The 23292-nt window shown below is 43.7% G+C and overlaps 1 protein-coding gene across 1 annotated transcript in view; it reads right to left on the minus strand.

The window, feature by feature from the left end:
- TBC1D9 (TBC1 domain family member 9) overlaps positions 1 to 23292 on the minus strand; it is a 128540-nt gene that overhangs the window by 34580 nt on the left and 70668 nt on the right. Inside the window, exons 4-13 of the mRNA XM_065903915.1 lie at positions 19610 to 19838; positions 18921 to 19182; positions 16792 to 16999; positions 11503 to 11709; positions 10119 to 10289; positions 9351 to 9501; positions 7398 to 7612; positions 5163 to 5280; positions 3749 to 4034; positions 3275 to 3404 (exon numbers count right to left, since the gene is read on the minus strand). Of these exons, the coding sequence (XP_065759987.1) occupies positions 3275 to 3404; positions 3749 to 4034; positions 5163 to 5280; positions 7398 to 7612; positions 9351 to 9501; positions 10119 to 10289; positions 11503 to 11709; positions 16792 to 16999; positions 18921 to 19182; positions 19610 to 19838 (1977 nt within the window). The remainder of the gene's footprint in view (positions 1 to 3274; positions 3405 to 3748; positions 4035 to 5162; positions 5281 to 7397; positions 7613 to 9350; positions 9502 to 10118; positions 10290 to 11502; positions 11710 to 16791; positions 17000 to 18920; positions 19183 to 19609; positions 19839 to 23292) is intronic.

A 23292-nucleotide genomic window follows, 5' to 3' on the forward strand; every position in this document is an offset into this window, starting at 1 on the left:
CCAACTCTTGGCAACCCCATGGACTGCAGCATGCCAGGCTTCCCTGTCCATCACCAACTCCTGGAACTTGTTCAAACTTAAGTCCTTCAAGTTGGTGATGCCATCCAACCATCTCATCCTCTGTCATCCCCTTGCATAACATTTCTCAAATGCTCCAGGTGAGTCAACTTGAACATGAAGAAACTCTGTGGTGGTCATGTGCCTGATGTAATTCTTCTATTAATGTGCTCTGCGTCTTCCAGGAGGCTCATCTCAGTCTATGGATTAAACCTGAAGGCGGGGACTTTGTCTACCATGTCTGTGTGTCTAACAAAACGGCACACAGGGCCCAAACAGAAAAAAATTGTCTCTCAAACTGCCCCTCCTTCCAGGAGGGACTTGGGAGAACTTCACAATGTGTGAGATTTCCCCATGAGGCATTTATGAAGAAAGTTACATCTACTCATCAGCAGAAAGGTGATGGACCTGCAGCATCCTGGGATCTCAAGGCTGAATGTGCTGTCGGTATTCTCCCTACGTATCTATTTTCCTGGCTAACTATCCTGAAGCACGGAAAGCAAGGAGCCACCGGCTTCAGAACACTGGTGTCTGTTGTATAACCGGGTTAAAATCCGCCTGGGCGTCTAGTGGCCCCATTCTGCATCTAGGGCAGTAACTCTCAGCCCCCACTGGGCTCCAGAATCACCTGGGAACTTTTGAAAAGTATTTCTTCATAGGTGTCATACCAAGATACAAAGGGAACTGGTCTAGAATGGAGCCTAGGAATTCATATTTTTAAAAGCTTGGCTTAAAAAAAAATTTTTTTTAAGGAATTTGAATGCACAGGCAGAATTGAGGACCACCAATCTAATAGGAGGCAGCAAAAAAAAAAAAAAAAAAGGAAAGGCAAGACTTGGTGGTGTTGTCCTTAGGATGACCTATTAAGGCAATGGGGATTTCCCAGGTGGCACCAGTGGTAAATTACCCTCCTCTCAAAGCAAGAGACCTAAGAGACGTGGGTTCAATCCCTGGATCGGGAAGATCCCCTGGAGAAGGGCATGGCAACCCACTCCAGTATTCTTGCCTGGAGCATCTCAAGGACAGAGGAGGCTGGCGGGCTACAGTCCATGGGGTCTCGCAGACCCCGACATGACTGAAGCGACTTGCCAAGTGCATACAGGTAAGGCATTGGGACGGCACTGGAGGCTTATTAGCACGGCGGTGCCACTGAGCAAAGAGAAGACAAAAAGCAAATCACTGCATTGAAAGAGCAGGTGATGTAGACACTGGTAAAAATAAACAAGGGTGTCTTCCCAGGCAGAGGAAGGAAACTATGGTTGTGTCCTGCGATAGGACTCTTGGCAGCCTGAGGGGCGCCATTAGGGACCAGACAGACAGGAAGGAAATGGACCCCAGCTCTGGCCTTGCTTCCATTCGCCACTCTTTCCCATTAAAAACGGGCCACGTGCTGACCTCAGCGAGACCTTAGCTTATCTGTTGTGAAGAACAAAGCTGAGTTTCTACATACCAAGCTTTATTACTTGGGTCTAGAATTCTCTTCACAATAAAGGTTTCGGGGATGCCTTTAGAAAAACAACCCACAGCTATAATAATAACTATTGCTTTCAGTCACATGGGCTCTTTTTCTGGGAAAATAATCATTCAACATTTCTGATGGAGGACTATTAAAAGTCCTGGGGCAATAATTTTTTTAAAAATGCATTATGATAATAACCAGTTTTGGAGAGAGTGAAGTGAAACAGTCATCCTTAAATCTCTACTAATGAAAATTTAAATCAGGAAAATCTATACAGAAGCTGGACAGAGTGTGTCAGGAGCTTGGAAATAATTAATACTTTTTGATTTATTACTGGAAATCTATTCCTAAGAATGGACTCTAAGAAAAAAGTCAGAGATGTATTATTTGTGTAGAAACTTTTATATAATACATAGTGTCATACATATTACATATACATAATAATACCATACAAATTTGCCAATATGGTACTGAAAATTTGGAAGCAACCAAAGTAAATGTCCAACAAGAGGGACCAGCTAAATAAAGTTTGGCGTCTCATTAAAGCAGAATATTAAGACTATGAAAACTTGCCAACAAACAATATATTAAATATCAGAGAACGTTTGCCATGTATTTTAAGTAAAAAATGGGAAGTTACAAAGCACTTACAAGCAGATACTTGTCCTAAGTATAAATTGCAAATATAGAAACATACTGGAGCGAGATATGGTGAGATGCTCACAGGATACAGTTTTTCTTTCACATGTGTTCAGTCTCTACATTATTTTACAATAAGCATGCATTATTTTTATGATGCTAAAACACACCCCAAATGTTTCGTTTAATATGTATGGAGTGCTAACAAAAATTTTCTGAAATAATAAATTATCAGCCTTTCTTGTATTTTGAGTTAAGGGCACACATTTCTGAAAACGTGTCTGGATCCATACCAATTTTTTTTAAAAGCACCTATTTTTTTTTAATTCTCTTTAAGAGAGATTTTCTGACCTCAACCGGAGGTCACCATCGCTCTAGTATCCAGGCTGCTGCTAGCTGGAATGCTGACAATCACCAGTCACACAATCCCAAAACATCTAGAGAGGACCTGGTGTGCCCAGCAAAATACTCATGCATGCTCTTCCTTAGTGATCAGGAAACGAACAAACCACAGGTATTATGGGTCCTGAGTCCTCAGAATGCCAAAAACCACAAGTGCCATGAGGTACACAGCACCACTAGTTCTTTTGTGAAATTCAGGACCAGAACTGGGGTCACTGTGGACCAGAACATACCTTCCCCACCCCGGGCCGAGCAATTTGAGAGGAATTCCAGAAGTTTGGTTCTTCTCTGGGAGGAGAGAGTATTCTGTGTGCTCCCCCCATAAGAGGATTGGCTCGTCTATTCCCCAGGAGACCCAAGGACTTGGCATGAGCACAGGGAAGGTCAACCTCCCCAGGCCTGCTTTCAGCAGCCCCTCCTCAACCCACCCAGAGCTGAAAACGAGCCACTCCTTGATCAGCCTACAAGGTGGGCAAAGCCAAGAATCGGAGGTCTGAGCGGGTCACACAATCGCTCCGTGGTGTCTGGCCCATTCATTCAGTGGCACTCTCTGAAGCTCAAAGCTGTCAGCTGGTAGAGAGCTGCTTGCTTTGACAACCAGTTCTCAGAACCAGGAGGGAAGCAGGAGACACCCTGGGTTAGCGATGGAAGCGTGTGGCGCACACCCAGCGGAGGCCCTCTGAGCACGCAGAGTGTTGTGACCCCAGGCAGACCTACCTCATAGGAAGTTCTGATGAGTCTGAAAATGTCAACCTCGGGATAGGGCTCCACGTCATCACTGAGCAGCGAGTGGAGGTGAGGGATTGGGGGCAACGTGCTGTCTTTATTGGTCACGCTGTCCAAATACCTGAAGAAGAACAGAATCCTGAGTCACTGGGAGCCAAATCTGGAATTCCCCCTTTATAGCTGTCCATGTATTTTCTGCAAACTCTGCATATCAGAAGACTAGAATTTCCTTAAGAGTGAATGAAAATCCCTTCACTTCTTTTTAAAATTTTATTATTTTTTTAAACTGAAGTATAGTTAACTGTCTTCACTCCTAAAGACAAAGAAAAAAAAAAATCTTCAACCACACAGAGAAGTGGGCCCTATGATAACCGTCAGGGCAAATAAGACTCATAGAACCAAGGAGAAAGACAGATGGAAAGTACAGAGAAGAAAACCCAAAGGTAGTTTTCAAGTGAGAAATACCTTCCCAAAACGGTCATAGCCTCCCCATCGTCCTTGCAGTTCAAAAGCTTGTCTACATTTGCATCGAGCACAGCTAGGGCCAACTGGAATATCACTTTGATTCCTTCATAGAAGAAACAGTCGACGACCACCACTGCACTCTCAAAGGGCATCACGCTAAGAAACAGGGTGAGGAACCAGGACAGGGAGATGGTGGAGATCACGCCCAGGTCCTGCATGCAGTCGTAGAGCTGCGGGACATAGTCCCGGGCCAGCTCCTCGAAGACACCCTGGTCCACCAGGGCACCTGCAGCGGGGGTGGATGCAAAAGGTCATGGTTAACCAACAGCACCTTCTCACAAATGAACCCAACCCAGTAGCTTGACGAAAATAATCCAGTTGACAACTGCTACTGAGCCAGAACTCTAATCACTACGTTACTAGACGAAGGTATCAGCACAGCCAAGTCACCAGATGAGTTCTGACTGCAGCTTCTCTTTCTGGGGCCTTCCTCCCTTCTTCTTTATCATAAAAGAGCAATATCATCACACCTCTAAGAGCTGTGGAAAAGGTCAACTTACAAGATCTTCCAGACACACAATTATTTCCCTGGCAACATATGTTTGGCTAGGCATGAAATATACATCTAAGTAGGTTCATTTCTTGGCAAACTCTTAAAAAAAAAAAAATCATTCTTCTGGATGCTTGGTCCCCATACAGGAATTGTTTCTTTAAATAACTGTTTCCACCCCTCTCCCCAAATTATAAGCATTCTAGCTGTACACATTCATGATCAACTTCCTGAGGTTTCTGGAGAGTATTTCCAATGAATCTACTGTGCAAAAGTTTAGAAATGAAGACAGAACAGAGGAGAGCATGAAGTACACCTTTTGCTATACTAGCAATGAAAAGCTTGTCCTGCTAAAATGAATGTCTAACACTGAAGGGGATTATATGGAGAGACACCAATAATTTATCTAAATGCTCACCATCACTGCTTGCTTTGCAGTGAAACCAGTTCTGAAAAACACCTTAGAAACTGAGCTCTGAGTATATTTTTATATGCTATTCTGCCCACTCCTTTTTTGAATCCTTCTGCTTTCCATAGATTCCAAGCTCTTCACGAAAGCGCTATTAAACGTTTTGGGACTGATGATCTGTGTGCCTGGTGTAGCTCTCACATGCCACAGACACCCACACTGAGTGTTTTCTAAAGCAGTGAGACGTATATTCTTTCCAGGGGGAGAAGCTCCACGGTGCTCCTTTGTGTATAATCTATATTGATTCAAGTCCTCTCATTCCCATTTTGGGAAACGAGTTGTCTGACACTCTTTTGGCTAATGGCGACTGGAAATAGGGTTACAGCTGGTTTCCTGGTTCTAGAAGCATTTTCCTGATGAGATAAGGGTCATAAATTAATTGCACCCTCACGTACCAACCACCCTGGTGTTGTAATAGTCAGGGAGCATGCGTTCACACAAAGCCACCAGCAGCCAGAAAGCTTCCTCCTCTTTGGCATAAAGCAGCAGCACGGATGTGACAATGTTCATGGCCTAAAGGGATGAAAGCAGATGTCATCAGACACATTTTAAACACACCAGACACATTTTAACATATGAGCAACTTTGTTAACCTGAATAACAACTGAGTTAGTCCCAAAGGAGCCAGCACACTTCTTCCACAAAAGAACGGATAATAAATATGTAAAGACTTTACATACACACATTCTTCTGAGTTTTGTTTTGTTTACAAGTTTTAAAAAATGTAAAAACCCTTAGAACTTCAGCCTGCTAAGTGTTTTGCTATTGTTTGTTGCTGTTTTGTGGGTTTTGTTTTTCTGTTTTTTTTTTTTTTTTTTTTTGCCTGTTAACTGTTAAAGGGCTCCATGAACACCAATATGCACTGGGCCCCCCATGACCACAAATCCTCATTCAAAAACTATGTCCAAAGCCTATTTGACAAAGCTTTTAACCTATTAGTCTCGGCGTGTGTAATCTTTAATTCGGTGAGGTGAATATTTCCCTTTTAATCTTCCGTAATTGTTTCTATCACCTACTACACCATGGCTTGAGGCACTCTTCAGGGAACAATGAAACCTTTCAAAGTTGAAGTCCTCACCCATTATTTCCGACTGGATAAGGATGGTAGTGATAAGTAACAGGGATTTAATTCTAAAGTAATCTACTTTATTAAAAGATATTATCAGCTAGCTCATAAGCACTCCAGGCTCAACTACTTTAATAGTCCTCTTAATTAAAAAGAGGAAGATCAAAAGATAAATATGAACTCTATTATATTAGAAGCCAGCTCCCGCCTGTACTTCTTTTGATCCTTGAGAAACCGGTTAAGTAAGTGTTCATCAGATTCCTACAATATAAATGTTGAAAAAGGAATTTTGGTCTAATAGACTCTTCCTTGTAAGCCTGACTCAACAGGTTCCCAAGTGAAATCATTAAAATTCCACTTGAGAATTAACCTGCCTGCTACATGATCATGGTCATGGCTGGTTTCTTAGTCATTCAAGGTAAGTTTCTTTTGAGGCTCTACTTGGTAATAGGCTCTGGACTAAGTACTGGGGAAAAGGAGGGGGCAGAGTGGTGACAAATCTCACAGGCCATAAATCCAGGGGTCAGAGAGATAAAAAACATGTAAAGGTTGATTAATCAATTTGGAGGTATATTTTAAACTAACTGCTATCAAAAAGATAAAATGTACAAGGAGACCTGTGATCTGCGTGGATGTGTGTATGTGTGTGTGTATACAGGTGTTGAGGAATTAAGCCTGCTTTAGGTTTCAACTAGATGGTCAAGGAAGGTCTCTCTGGGTACATACGTGGCCTTTCAATCTAAATCAATCTAAGACACTATCTTAGAGCTTTCCAAATTGTGCTATCCATACTAATATACACAAGCAATCATTGTGGTTGGTATATGGGCAACAATTTTAAATAATGAATTACATATTTACTTTAGTGGGCCTTAAAATATAGCCATAGCATATAACAACTACATTCTCAAGGACATTATCTGCTTAGGAGTTGCAAAGGGTAGGAGCACTGGGGAACCCAGAATGCAGAATTAAAGGCTTGGTGCCCAGATATGCTCATGACCAGTTAGTGACCAGCCAGGCCACCAGACGGTGGTGGATTCAGAAAGGGCACTTTTATCCCTTGGCTCCTCTGCTCAGGGCGGTATTTCTCTGCTCTGGGAGACTGTGCTTCCCAGAGGACATCTGGTAAGGTCTAAAAACATTTAGTTGTCACAAGTGGGGAGCACTGGCATTTTGTGAGAAGATGATATTAAACATGTTATTCAGCAGGAATGTTAACTAAACATTCCCCAAAGCACAGGACAGCCCCACACAAAGAATTATTCAGGCCACAATGCCAACAGTACCAAGGTCGAGAGACACTGGTGCAGCAATTGCTCTCTTAACCATAAAGCCTTTCTTCTTTTTAAAGAAATATTTATTTATTCATTTGACTGCACCAGGTCTTAGCGACAGCATAGAGGATCTAGTTCCCTGACCAGGGATCGAACCCGGGCCCCCTGGGAGCATGGAGTCTTAGCCACTGGACCACCAGGGAAGTCCCCCATAAAGCCTTTCTTGTTACTTACCAGCTGGCAGAAAACATTTTTTTTTTCAAGTCTTACCCATCTGTGACATTCACCTGGCAATAGCCTATGTTAGGATTTCGAAAAGCATAAGCAGTCAAGACTCTCCTCAGAGCCGCGATGCCCATTTCGTTCTGGAAAGCGGGGTGTTCTGGAAGCGAGCGGTGCAGGTCCCTCTCAATCTCCTCCGTGGCGAGGTTGTACTTCCCCATGGACTTCTCCACGAGGTCCTCATAGTAGCCGGGGTGGGTGGCCTTCTCGTTGATGGCACCTGGGAGACACCGAACGGACCCAGCATCAGAAGGTGGGAGCCCCGGCCTTGGTCTGTAATCGTGGCTGCCTGACCCGCCTTCCCCTTCCTCCTGTGAGGACCCGAGTCACAGCCTCAGCCAGACTGTAACTTCACTCCCGGCCCCCTTCCCTCTTCCCGCTCCACTGGAAGCCGGTGGCTTAAAAACTTCCCTGTACTCTGTGCTCCCCTGGAGGAGCGAACGGCTGCCCACTCCAGTATTCCTGCCTGGAGAGCCCCATGGACGGAGGAGCCTGGTGGGCTGCAGTCCACGGGATTGCAGAGTCAAACACGACTGAGCGGTTCTCTCTCTCTCTCTCACAAACACATTCACTCTATGATATCACTTATACGTGAAGCCTAAGCAATAGTACAAATGACTGTAGACAGAGAACAGAAATAGACTCACAGACACAGACAACAAATTTATGGTTACCAAAGCTGGGAAGAGGACAGGAGAGGGGCAAACTACAGCCTGGGATTAACCAGTCAGACGACAGAGAAGTAACAAGGATTTACTGTATAGCACAGGGCATTATAGTCAATATCTTGTAATAACGTATAAGGCAAAATCATCAGAAAAAAAGGCAATGGGTGGGTATGCTTTACATCTGAAATTAATGGTACTGTAAAACTATACTTCAATTTAAAAAAAATAATGAATTTTTTTAAAAACCTCCCTACACACACACAAGCAAAAAATCCTCCCTAAGGTAGAGGGTTCCAACCTAGAAACTGTGTTCCACAGACAGCCCAAAGGGGCTGCTCGAGAAGAACAAGGAAGTGGGCAGAGAAAGCCAAGCGGAAGCCTCAGCCGTCTCAGTTCTCCTACCAAGCAGCCTTGCTTGCGTTTTATCGGGGTTTTCCTTATGATTTCACTTGAAAAGGGATGTTTTGTCTCTCAAAACAAGTTTAAAAACTGAAATTATGAAGGGCTCACACAGAGCCATACTGAAGAGTAGGAGGAAGGATGAAGAGGGACTTTCAGAATTGCAGGGGGCAGGGACCATGTTCCTGGCAGTGAGGAGCCACTGCTGTGGAAGGGAGCTCCTCGGTGCTGGGCAGGAGGATGCAGAGGTGGGTGAGAACCCCTGCTTTGACATATCTGCATGTTACGATTCTTAAAGACAGACAAACCCTGGATGCAAGCACTTAACTATGAATCTAGTTACATATAATTTATTTAAGTATAAGGTTTATGTACACACACATATACATACATACAAATATGCACATATAAAAATACACACATATGTGTGTACATATTATATAATTATATAGGTACTTATATGTTAAATATGTGTATATATACGCATGGGCTTCCCAGATGGCATAGTGTTTTAAGAATCCACCTGCCAATACAGTAGACTTGGCTTTGATCTCTGGGTCCAGAAGATCCCCTGGAGTAGGAAATGGCAACCCAAAACTCCGTATTCCTGCCTGGAGAATCCCATGGACAGAAGAGCCTAGCAGGCTACAGTCCATGAGGTTGCAAAGAGTTGGACACAACTGAAGCGACTCAGCACACATGCATATATAGAGACACACACATATGTAATGACAGGGCAAACTGATTTGCACTTCACTGATTAGAAATTAGACCCCTGGGTTGAACTAGGGGTTGCATATTTGAAATAGCCCTGATGCACGATGGAAGGCTGAGGGCAGCCCCGGGGCTCCCCACACTTGGAGGAGTGCTCCCACTCCAGCCCCGCCGTACCAGACAGCAGCAGCCAGAGCTCCCCACGCATGCTCTCAGGGACACCCTTCAGCACCAGCTCCCGGGTCTTTTCCGTGCGGTACATGCAGATCCCTTGCCCGTACTCCGCAAAGTGAATCTTCCAGGCTTGCTCTTTCAAAAACTCTTTGGCCTGAAAGGGATGATGTAGCATCATTACACCCAAAGTAGTTCGAGAATGGTCAGGACAAGTTTGATGGAAAGTCAGAACATTTTCCCTGGAGAATGGAGCTCGTAAGTTCTGGACAGGATTTATGAGAACAAAGAACTCAGATTTTCTGAAGACCTTCTGTGACCTGACCCATATATCAGAGCCTGTGGATCTGCCATGAAGCTTTCTGGCCCGGAGTCAGAATGCCACTTCCCTGAGGTGGGTCAGGAGAATGCAAATGTTACTTACAGCTTTATGTCTACACCTCCAAGTGAAACGGAGTGGATGTTTGTTAAATGTGGGCGGAGACATTATGTCCTTACTTGGTTACTTAAGCAACAGTTAAAACACAAAACTAAAAAATGTCACCTGCATATAGAAGTACACGACCCATCTCCTTTCACAATGAAGCCACTCTGAAACCCCGATGACATACAAATGTCATTGTATATTTATATATCATTTGTATTTTTTAAAAAATATCCTTCACTTATAGGAAACTGTCCAGTGACGCATTGATGAGTTTATTTTAAAAGATTTTTAAACAAACATTCCTGTTCTAATACAGAAAATTCCAGGCAAGAGGAGGTGGCACTCACCAATTTTGGGTTGAACTCCTCGGGAGACCGCCGTCGATACATGGTCATCAGGGTCTGCGTGGCCGTGGGGACACTGTTGCCGTTGAGGTTGAACTGGCGCTCGCCGTCAGCATCGGAGCTGGTGCTCCTCTGGGGACTGGAGGAAACGAGGCTGCTGGGCCGGGAATACACCTGCCAAGGCAGAGCACCGAGAGGCGGGGACGGTGAGAGCTGCAGGATCTGCTTCTTCAACATCCTCTCCTCCACCTCTTTGTGCTCAGTCGGGTCCTACTCTTGGAGACCCCATGGACTGTAGTCCGCCAGGCTCCTCTGTCCATGGGATTCTCCGGGCAAGAATACTGGAGTGGATTGTCATTTTCCCGACCCAGGGACCAAACCCCGTGTCTCCTGTGTCTCCTGTGTTGGCAGGCAGGTTCTTTACGACCGAGCCACCTGACTGTCCTCTGGACAGACACTAAGAGCTTCACCATGGTTCCCAGGAGGTGTCTTGCTAAGTGATGTAGCAGGAGGAAGCCAGCAAGCCAGCATTTTGGTGAGAATTAGATGGGATCATGCGCCACAGAGCTTCAATGTGTCCAACAGGTTTCCTCTGTGTTTTATTTTTTGGCTGTGGTCCGTAGCATGAAGGACCTTAAGTTTCCCAATTGGGGATCGAATCTGCATCCCCTTCATTGGAGGCATGGAGTCTTAACCACTGGATTACCAGGGAAATGCCTCCTCTGTATTTTAGATTCATTTTTACAACAAACTGGTTGGACACTTATCTCTCTGATTAGTAGGCATGCAAAGCATGACGTGGTTGAATCAACTGCTGATGGGACCGCCCCCCTCGCCTCCTATCTATCTAGTAGTTTCTGGTGCCTCAAAAATGCCCACAGAAGCTTGGAGCAGGTAAACAGGAGCTCGCCAGCTTTACAACGTATTTTCGCTGCAAGTCACTTCATCATTTGAGCTAATCATGTATCTTTCAGGGCCCAGTTTCCCTGGCTGTGGGTTCAGAGCCTAATTCAACAGGGACACAATTCATATCGTATCATAATAAAATCACCATAATGATATTGTATTTCAGGTTTGAGACTTTACTGGGTGACGTCTGTGTAATTCCCAACAGAATCACTTAGACCAGAGTCACTTGCTATGTAATCAGGTCAAATCACTTCATAACACCTTCAACGGTGAAAGAAGAGGGTGAGATTAGATGTCCAATTCTATGATCCTAAATACAAACACTATGAGATGTAAATCAGATGTCCGCTCTGGACATCAGAGTAGCTGGTTCATCTCAGCACAGCTGCAAAGCTTCAAGATCAAACAGACCAGGAGGTGAACACTTCCTAGGGAAGAGAAATAGGATGAACCAAACCCGCAGGTGCCTTCCACCAACCTCATCATCCGAACTGTTGTAGCTTCCTGCGAATTCTTTGTCTGAGTATATTTTGGAGGTCGTCTGCTGCAGGAAGTCAGAGATCCTCTGCACCAGAAAGTCTCTGTCCTTCAAGTTGGCAAAGAGAAAGGTCATCCTGTTCCTGGTGCTGATGGACAGAGGACTGGGGAGCACGCTGGAGCTGTCTGCCTTCTCTACAATCGTCACCTGGAAAGAAACAGGCCACCAAGAGCATTACTCCCCAGGGATCGCCCGACGGCAACCTCTGAGCGCTGAAGATGCTGAGCACTGGAGGAAGAAGTGGACTCCATCTCAGCAGGAACCTCCGTATTTTATTGAGGCAAGTTGAGATTCCTGAAAGCTGTCCCAATAAAAGAAAACAGCTCAGAACAAATGAAACTGGAACTGGAATTATCTTGCTGGAAGTTATAAATCGAGAGTGAGTCTCCATCCCAGCCCCAGGAGACATTTGGCAACATCTAGAGGCACTTGTGGTAGTCACAAGTGGAGGGTACCACTGGCATCTCACAGGTGGAGGTCAAGGATGAAGCTAAAATTCCGTAGTGCGCAGGACCCAAGTCAGCCCACCCCAACACAGCACGGCCCGAGATGTCAACAGAGCCAAGGCTGAGAAACCTTGTGAAGAAATTCTTTAACTTTCATTAAAATTTCATGGAACTTTAAGAAGGATGACTCTTAGCTGGTGCTTCATCTCTAAGAGAGAGAAACAACCCACGATACTGGGTCCTTTTATTAGCTTAATGTGGACATGGCTTTTAAAACACCACCAATCCTTCAAATGTCTCGTTTAGACTCCAGGGCTTTGCATTCTTCACCTCTTACCACTTCAAAGTTTTAAAGGCTTGATTTTGAGCAGACATGACGTAAACAGCTTAATTGCAACCCTATCTGCACGGGCTGACTGTGTGTGTGTGTATGTGTGTGCGCATTTGTGCGTACTAGTATGTGAAGTAAAGTCAGTCTACCACATCAGGAGAAAAGTAAAAATAAGGGACATGTGTTTCAGCTTTGAAATGATGGCATATATTTGCTGGTTTATAATAGGATTTTCATCAAGTGGAAACTAAGATAAATGTAGTACAACTCTTTTCATTAGCACATTAGGAAGAAAAATCTCAAGGCCAGCTCTAGATAAATGGTTTATTTGCAGCAGCGCTGATTGCATACTTAAGAGTTTAGTTTTTTCCCATCTTCATTTCCACTGTAAGCAGTCTAGACAGGCTCACCTTCAACCTCTGCATCAGCATTTTCATGTGAAAGACATTTTCTCTGAGCAGAACTTTAAAAACCTTTCTCCCTTTCAAGGCTAAGCAACCTATTGGAATTTCCTAAAAAGTTGCAGGGTCACAAGTGCAAAACAGGTACAACTGGGGTCCATAAAGGGAAAAACTGCAGGACCTGAGTTCTGTTCTCAGCTTTTATAAACATGTACAAGTTAGATATATATTCATACATTTTTCAAGGAATATTCTGAGATATGTAGAGTTGTACCTAAGAGGTTTTTCCTCCAAAGCTAAGGAAGCTAGAGAAATTGGTGGGGGTCAGGGGGAGAGGGGGAAGCCAACTTCTTTATCAAGAAAAGGATTTTCCCATGATACTTCAGACATATGTTAAACAATGCTTATTTTAAAAGACGGATAAAAGCTCCTTTTCTCCCAACAGATTTTTTCTGATCGTTTTAGTCACCAGACATCTGCAATTAATGACAAGATACCAAGAGGATGAAAGGTTCAAGTTCTGTACCTAAAACACAGATACCATGTGCTCGTGATGAAATCTGCATGGAAGTCTAGTATCTAGCAGGATCATGAATACAGAGACAGCAAGAAAGCACCTACAGAAACCCTGGGCAGCTTCCCACAGGTTAGCATGTATTTTTCACTGACAAACGAGTTCTAGTAGAATTCTACCCCTGAAACTCTGTGCCTCCAGGAAAGGGTAATAGCTCCACCGGAATGTTCTACACAATGAGGCACATTTTCATCACCAACTACAATTGTAAGATAGCTTGAATTTAATCAAATCTTGGTGTTTCATATGGACTATTTACAAGGTAATTTATAATTGAAAAAAAGAAGAGAGACTACATGTAGAAATGCTAATGAGGACTCTCATCACTTTATCCTCTTGCTGCTAATTCAGACTTTTCTTTAAAATCTACAGCAACATGATACGGTGTAAACATTTAACACGTGTCGATTTACTCTACCTTAAGTCTGCGTGCAGAATGTATATTAACAATCTCCAGTCAATATTTCCACTTATTTATAAAAAGTGAAATACAACAGCAATCCCTAGTCTACACAATTCCAAAAGGAGCTGTTCCAAGGAGGATGCAAGGTACCTTGAAGCTCCTACTGATCAATCAGCTTAACTCAGTTCATGGAGCGATCACTCTCTGCTCAAACAGACCTGGATGGAGGGTGGGAGCCCTGCCCTAGTGCATTTTTGTCATTATATAACCTAGAGTAGGAATAAATGCCAAGTCTTTTGCTTCTTCCATTAGTTGAGGTTTAGGATTTACCATTAATATAGCTCAGTGATTCACTGGGGTGAAAAAGGGCACTGCTGTCTCATTGGGGGTTTCCTTCAAGCCACACCCTCCGACCACAACACACTTTTCTTCTAAATGCCACCTATGCTATCCTCCCCCATCTTCTGACTTATCCTGAAATATGCCTGAATTATCTCTGCCCTACTGACTTGTTAGGGAAAACCAGTAAGCACAAGATGGGCTGAGGATATTAAGCACCAAGGAGTTAGGAGTAACTCCTCCAAGCTCTCACAATCCTATTGTAAATCACACTAAAATGTACAGAGAGCCCCCGAGCTGAACCAGGAGGAAGGGAACAGGGGAGCAGATGTGGGATGGCAGCCTCCAGGCCCTCTGTTCCTCAGTTACCTTTGGAAAAACAAAGTGATGACTCACTCAGATTTATAAATGATACACTCAGTATATTCTTAATCCCAGGATGGGTTTCCCTAGTGGGTCCAGGTCACTCTGCTTTATTTTGTTCGTAGTACTTGATGAAGAACATTTTTAATAGCACACTTTAATAGCATACTATGAATGGTGATAGATGTTAACTGGACTTATCATAGTGATCATTATATAATATATACAAATATCAAATCACTACTATGTTAACCTGAAACTACTACGTGATGTCAATTACCACCCTCCCAACCCCACCACCACATACACACAGAGTTTAGTAACTCCCTAAGATAAAGAGGGTAAGTTTATTGGAAAAATTCATGAGATGCATTTCAGAGCCAATTGTAAGTACTGATCAACCATCCATCTCAGAATTCACCCCCAGTAATTCCTGGCCTCCAAATGTGTTATAATACCAATGAGCTTACCCTATAAGAAAACAAACTAGATTTTCTATTGCCTAACACTTTGCATTCATTTTAATCCACCAATTAAACTTCTAGGAATTTATACTTTAAGGAAAATTATACATATGATTGGGAGAAAATGAAAGAAAAATAATGCAAACGTCCAACAAAAGATAGCCTAAATAAGAAGAAATAAATTATACATATCCAGTAATGGAATAATATGCAGTCATTAAATGTTATAAAAGAATATTTTATGATATGGAAATAAGTTTAGTGCACACTCACTGTTAAGAGAAATAAACAAAAAAATAAAATTCATTATTTCTTTATACTTAAATAATATAAATGACATATACACAGCAATGCATAGAAAGCCTGAACAACTATATAACAGGATGTTCACAGTGGTCATCTTTGAAAGGTGGGACTAGGGATGAGTTTTGTTTTCTTTCTATTTGTCTGTATTTTAATAATTTTCTGTGATAATGATGCAAACAAGAAAAAAAATTACTTACATAAATGATTAATTTAAAAAAAAAAAAAAGAAAGTAAGGCAAAGAGAAACTTGAATCCTTTGCCATAGGAAATCTTAACAAAGGCTCAACCGTTGATTAAATAGCCAAAGCTAAGCATCTTAATTTCTAGGAAAGGACCAAAGCAGGCTGAAAGCAGCCAGGTTAGAAACTGTGGATTTGCCCAGGTGGGATGCATGAGTCAAGTGCTTGGGCCTGGTGGGCTGGGAAGACCCAGAGGAATTGGGTGGAGAGGGAGGTGGGAGGGGGGATTGGGATGGGGAATACGTGTAACTCTACGGCTGATTCATATCAATGTATGACAAAACCCACTGGAAAAAAAAAAAAAAAAGAAACTGTGGATCTGCCAGCCCTGGACATCCTAACCTGGAATTTCTTCTCAACCCCCAACAGTAAGGCTTCTCAACAAGTACCAGAACAACCTATCACTGTGAAGACACGAGAGAACCCACCTCCAACCCAGGTACAATAATAATGTCCCTCAGTCTTCACTGTTCATGGGCATCAGCCTGGAACTTTATTAAAATACAGACTCCAAAATCTGCAGAGATACAGATCTGGCCACTGCGGCCAGTGGTCCCGGTGGTTCTAACAGAGGGAACTAACAAACGAGACAGATCTTGACTTTCTGATTCACAACCTAGACCACCTCTCTAAAGATCAAGATGCTCAGGCTGTGGGCCAGGAGTAGCAAGTACACTTTCTAGTTTCTCTATTTGATGTTTTCACATCCCGGGGCCGTGTTGACCCAGAGTTGCCCAACTCCTGGAGACAGTAAAGGGCTCACCTGTAAGGCCTTTCACAAGCAAACCAACCAGTCCAAACCCCGACGACCTCCTCCACCTGCTCACACTCAGGGCCCCTATTCATGCTGCCCTTGTCACCCCAGGGCCAGGAGCCAGACCATCAGGGACAGGGCCTCTGCCCTACAGCTGCTGGAATTTCAACTTGCCAATCCCAAGCCTGCTTATCCTGTCTCACCTGTTTCTTCCCATGGAAGTCACAATAAAGACTCCAGTCCACATCTTTCCCTGCTCCTCTGCCTGCTGACCCCCCTGGAGCTATCCCCCTGTGGGCCCTCTAGCATGACATGCGCCCCTGATGGGATCCATGAGTATAACAAGCGTCTTTTCAGTGACAGTCATCTCCTGCTCCGTTGATCTCACCTTACCTGAACAAGAATAAAACACCAGTCTCCTTCTGCAGGAAGACACCTTGCAGGTCCCATGATCATTCGCAGCGATGACAACACATAAAAGAGTGGCAGATGCCACCAAAGAATTATGAATGCTCACCCACGGTTAAAAGCCAACTCAGTGATGGTAAGATACACAGAAAAGGATTACCAATAAAACCCTTAAAACACCCATTTCCACCTGCCACATACCTCTCGCAGTGGGATAATGAGGCTACACAGGTTCTCCTCCTTGCTGGTGAAGCAGATATAGTTCGTGGACACAAACATCTGCCCCAAAATGTGCATTTTGTTGAATGGAGTCCAGAGGGTGCAGTCTGTATGACCATCTAATTTTTCATCTTTGGGCAGCCGGAAGAGTGCACGGTACCTCTCACTCTTGGCCCTGGCATCCAGATCACTGGAAAACAACAGTAATGACTCACCCCACAAGAGAAAAGTTTGAGTACCTCTCAATGAGGTGGCCACAAAGATTTCCCGACCCATCTTTCCCTTCCACCTTGTCAGACTTATTTCTACCTTCTTGGCTTTCTGCTGGAGTTAACTCCAACGATGACCCAAAAGCATAGTGAAATCATTTTAATATATTTAGGTCCCCTGTGTGGTCATTTTACAATCAGTATCTGTAACTGTCAAAGAATCTTGGAAAACAAAGAATCTAGGAAAACAAGGCCTGGACAGGAAATAAATCTCTTTCTAAAAGAACACAGTAATTTCTAAAGAGATGGTTACATTTATACTCATCCACAGCCACTCTCGGGGCCTTATCTTTTAGGAATGACCTAATGAGGATGAACATAAGCCACACAAACCTGCAGGCTGTCAGTGGTCACCTTGAATAAACAATAAAACTGCCTGAAACACAGGAACAACCCACCTCCTGGACAACCAGAGTGTCTAACCTTAGTTGGGTCCTTCAGTGACCATGATCTTTTCTCTGATGAGTTCCTTCCTCCTGTTCATCATTTAAACATCTTTGCTCAAGCTTTTAGGCCACTTCAGCCCCTGATGATCCAGTTTCTGGCTTCATAAGGCAAAGACAGGCCCTCGAGTTCCCTGCCTTCTATCTCTAAAACTACCTCCAGCCTCACCTCCTCCTTCTTCTTTTACCTGTTTCAAAGGGAGAGGTATCAGCACACACACGCATCCTTCTGCATGCTGTGAGATCCTTTTTTTTTTTTTGGTTGCTTTGCTTGGTATCTGGAATCTTAATTCCCCAACCAGGGATTGAACCCGAGTCCCCTGCATTGGAAGCACAGAGTCCTAACCACTGGCCCACCAGGGAAGTCCAAGATGCCATTTTTTAAATTATTCATTTTCTTCTAGTTTTATCTCCATGCTCCCTTCTGTCCTTGTGCTACCCTCATCAACAAACTCTTCCCACCTGCCTACTTCATACTACCTTCTGTTCAAATGTTTTCATTCTAAAAGAGAGCAAACCCCCTACTTTACCATTGAATTTCTCAAAAAAGCAGTCTGTACTGACCTAATTCCCTTACCTTGCCTTTCATGTGCATTCAGCCCACCACAGTAATCCATCTTCTTGTCAGTCTATCAAAACATGTCTCAAATCACCAAAGGCGTTTTCATTGCAGTGACCTCTTGTCGGGTTTCAATGACCAGCTATACAGCAATGATGACCAATTCCATTTATCCCACTGAACTGGTGTCTAGTTAGATGCCCTGCAGGCAACTCAACTCAATGTGATCAAAACTGAATCCTCATATCTCTTGGACATGCTCTCCCTTCCCTCGTCCCCATCTCAGTTAGGGGTGATTCCATGCATACCATCACACATTAGAACATCAATTTTCCCCTTGCCTTCTCTCTAAGTCTTCACTCTCACATCCAGACTTCTGGGCTTCTCTGCAGCATAGCCTCATCTCATGCCCAGCCACCTTCCATAAATGTTGACGAGCTTCCTCTCCTCCTTTCCGTTGTGTTTCCCTTATCATATTGTCCCTCTGCCTGAAATAATATGCCTAAAGTAATACCCATCCTACTGACTCTGACTGAGTAATTTTGAGAGCCCAGCTTTGAGCAGCTTCATGGAGAGGTCCTTCTCTGCCCATCTCCCTGTGTGTGTACTCATGGTGTTCTCTCAGCACCAAAAGAGGTCCCATCCTATAGTGCTGGAGCTGGTCATGTCCACCTCACTTACTGAACTGTGAGTGCTTTAGGCAGTCTTTCTCAGTTCTGTATCTATACCCAGAAAAGTGTTCTGAACCCTTGAAGCTGTTCAGAAAAGGTTAACTTTCATAAATGAACAGATGGGTTCTTGTTTCTAAAGTCCGTAAGACTTCAGGTCTCTGTCACCTACCGTTTTAGGGCAGACACTTTCTTAGGAGATTTCTTTTTCAGTTTGGGCAGGGATCGATCTTGTTCAAAGCCCTCATTGTCTAAGAGTTGCCTCATGGCAATGTTGGCGAGCTGCTCCATTAGCTTGAAGGTCTCATTGATGTTGAGGAATACAGAGAAGAAATGCTCGCTGGACCTTGTGCTCACTTTGATCACATCAGGTAGAAGCAGCGTGGCGTTCTTCTCGAGCTGAGTGATGTCCACCCACCGGATGACCAGCTTGGCTGAGCACAGAGAACGAGGCTAGGTCAACATGTGGCTCCTTAAAATCCTTTCAAAATACTGGAATCTCACACCACCACCCTCCAATTTCATGGAACTCCTATGGGCTTATGTACTTAAATTTATTATTATTCTGCTTGTTAGTTTCAAAAGACAAATCTGGACCACAAACATTCTGAGTTATGATTATTACAGACTTAAGTCCGTGTCTACTAAATGAATTATACCTTTGGTCAATTTTTATTATCTCCCAATCAAGTAGTTTACAGCAACTGAGCCAAAAATGATTGAATTCAACTGTTATGTCGTCACAAATCAGTTACAACTGAAGATTTACTACTGTTGATGTTTGGATACAGTTTACATTCAGGAAGGCAAAAACCTCAGTAGACTTTCAAAAGCTTCCCTCTGAAATTCTAGAGGACTCACCTTCCCTTCCCATCAGAAAAGAATAAAAGCAAAGGTGATTAATACTGAGGTACATCCAACCCTGTCGGGGGACCTTCCCCTTCCAGTAGCTGCAAGAGTAATAGTTGACGAGCTTCTCCTCCTCGGGCATTCCAAACAGCCGGTGGAACTTCACGATGGCCTCCTTGAACTTCTCTGTGTCGTCATCTTCCTTCACATCGTTGATTTTGTTATACTCTGCAATGATGCCCTAAGAAGGGATAAAGCACAAATGCTCAACTTGTATCACTATGACGAGAACTGTTTCTTTTCCGTGTGATGTACACACTGGCAAGGGAAAAATTTTTCTTCTACAGGACACTTTAAAAAATTGAATTATTTTCAAAGCCAACTCCCCAAACCTAAGCCAATTAACAAGCAGCATTTATGTACTAAAAGATTTCCGAACAGCAACATAGATCAATGCAGAGGAAAGAAAGACCAAAACACATGTCATTAACTGACATGAGCCACAGACCCACCGTCTCTCGGCCATGAGAAACATCAGGAACCTGGATAAAAGGAACGAGCCACCACATGGGCAGCCAAGAGTGAATACTGGAGTGGAAATTATATAAGACACACAATTTTTGGTCAGTTGCACAGGAAATAAGATCTCTGCAAGACAAGTAACTGGCTTAACCTACTGCTTAATCATTTTAGCAGCTTGAGGGGCTGTTTGTTACCCAGTTCCTCCATAATTCAATGAAAAATGGCTTCTACATATATCTCCTAAGAAAAAAATGTTCCTTGGAATTCCACCTTTGACTTTGTAATCACCAAATCCCTCTTACCTCATCTCCATTTTCTCTGTTCACAAGGTAGGGTGAGATAAACATGAGCTCTGGAGCATGAACGTTTGGGGTTTTGATCCATGTCTGCAGATCCATGTGAATTTGGGCAGCCTCATACCTAGAATTCCTGCCTTTGGGCTTCCAGTGAATTCTGGATGCTCCCTACAAATATATCTTCTCCAAACTTACTATAACTACAAAATTCTTATTATCAAAATTCTGTTTCCCTACAATCACCATGTAAGATCCAGTATTCTAGACCATGCACATTTTTGATCCAACCAACACTGCAACATTTGCTCTCACTATACTGCATCTGACAAGATCCAAAGCACACTCAGGGCCTAGATATGTCATCTGTATGCTTTTCCACCTTCTTGCCTGCGGTCCTGTCATTCTGAGCGCATAAAATCTAGAGCAAGAATTGTTGTCTGCTTCACTAATTCCGTGTGTACTTAGTCATGTCCAACTCTTTGTGACTCCATGGACTATAGCCTGCCAGGCTCCCCTGTCCCTAGAATTTTCCAGGCAAGAATACTGCAGTGGGCTGCCATTTCCTCCTCCAGGGGATCTTCCCTACCCAGGGATCAAACCCTCACCTCTTGAGTCTCCTGCATTGGCAGGCAGATTCTTTACTGCTGTATCACCCATCACTAATCCTACCTAATCTCAAAATCCAGTCTAATTCCCACCTCTTTACAAACCCTTCTCCCAACTTTAACTCTTCTTCCTCACATTAAGTACTATTGATCCTCTGTGCCTGAGGTATTGAAATGTGTTTAATACATATGATGTCCTGAATTTTATTTTCACTGCCAGACTGTCCACTCCAGTAGCCTGCAGCTGTGGTACTAAGGAGTGATGGCAGGAGGGAAGGGGGAGAGGGCTTTGTCTTCCACCCTCTCCATCACCATTCAATGCTAGTGAAAAACAAACATGTAAATAACAACCATAGCAGCAAGCACAACCCTGGACAAGTCTTCAGCCTATTCTGATAAGAAGCCACCGTGTAGCGCCTGTGCACAGTCCAGGAATTCTTGCAGTGGCTTCCCAACAGGCATGCCATCAGGAGACTTTCTATACTGTGATATATTCTGTGCAGCTACTTTCTGAAACAGAGACTTGACAACAGCATCTCCACCACGAAAATGTCCACAGTCTATCAGTGTAAGAGGCGAAAAATCCAATCTTCATCTTGTGACAAAGAACCCCTTCTTGGTCTGCCCAAATCAACCTTTCCAGGTTCCGTGTAAATATCACATTTTCTATGAAACTAACACAGTCCGGCATGAGCACTAGCATTCTTGTCTCTGTGTTCTCTTAACTTCTATGTTGGCTGAAAGTATTTTGTGTATATACTCCCAACCACTAAATATGCCTTTCAAACAGAATGTCTCAAAAAGTTTTTACCAACAGCAGCTAGCACCTAAGAGATATTTAATAATAAAAAATTATTCGAAGAGTATATGTTGGGACTTCCCTGGAGGTCCAGTGTCGATGCAGGGGACACCAGTTCGATCCCTGGTCTGGGAAGACTCCACATGCTGAGGGGCAGCTAAGCCTATACACCACACACTAATGAAGCCCGCATACCCAGAGCCCATGCTCTGCAACCAGAGAAACCACTGCGATGAGAAGCCCTTGCACCACAAGTAGCCCCCTCTTGCCTCAACTAGAGAAAGCCCACACATAGCAATGAAGACCCAGCGCAACCAAAAATAAATAAGATTTAAAAAAAAAAAGAGTACATGTTGTCTTTCCAAATAAACATGTATCTTAAGGGGCCCTATCTTAGTTTTCATTGTGACCTCCAGAATCACAGATTTCTAAGTCTAAAATTGTTTAAGAGTTAGCAAAACCAATTTGGAAAACTAAGTACCAAGTTGCCGACTCCTGTTCTGTTTCGTGGGAGGGCTGAATGGCACTGGAAGCAGCAATGCGCTTCCCTCAGAGTCTCTTAAGATAAGGGTGTCCCCTCTGGTTACTTTTGGTACCGCTCCACCGAGAGAATAGAGATGCTGCTTCGGTGGAAGCCAGGGGACACGCGTTTTGGACTTGCTTCGGGGGTAAGCGGGTTTTGGTGGCGTGCTATTCCAAGGAACCGCAGACAACCAGCAGGGAGCATGAGGGCCCTAGACGTCTGGGTGGGGAGGAGGAGAACCCCATTCAGAGAGAAGACAGATGAAAATACCTGTTACACTGGCAAATGTATCTGCAGCCTTTGTAACACGTCTTTCTTTTCCGTTGCAGTATAATTACTTTACCAGGTTGTTAGTTTCTGCGGTACAACACCACCAATCAGCTATGGGATACACACATCCCCCTCCCTCTTGAGCCTTGCTCCCAACCTCCTGTCCAACCCCTCTAGGTTATTGACAAATGAATGGGTAACGAAGATGCACAATACATATACACAAGGGAATATTACTCAGCCATAAAAAGAAACATACGGTCATTTGCTGTGATGTGGATGAATCTAGAGTCTGTTATATAGAGTGAAGTAAGTTAGAAGGGGAAAAGTGAATATCATATATTAAGGCATATATACAGAATCTAGGGACTTCCCTGGTAGCTCAGCTGGTGAGGAATCCGCTGGCAATGCAGGGGACTCCAGTCTGATTTCTGGGTCAGGAAGATCCCCTGGAGAAGGGACAGGCTACCCACTCCAGTATTCTTGGGCTTCGCTGGTGGCTCAGACAGTAAAGAATGTGTCTGCAATGTGGGATACCTGGGTTCAATGCCTGGGTTGAGAAGATCCCCTGCAGGAGGGCATGGCAACCCACTCCAGTATTCTTGCCTGGAGAATGGACAGAGGAACCTGGCGGGCTAATGAGGTTGCAAAGAGTCAGACACAACTGGGCAACTAAACAC

The sequence above is a fragment of the Muntiacus reevesi genome, chromosome 13 (assembly GCF_963930625.1).
Source record: "Muntiacus reevesi chromosome 13, mMunRee1.1, whole genome shotgun sequence".
Taxonomy (NCBI): domain Eukaryota; kingdom Metazoa; phylum Chordata; class Mammalia; order Artiodactyla; family Cervidae; genus Muntiacus; species Muntiacus reevesi.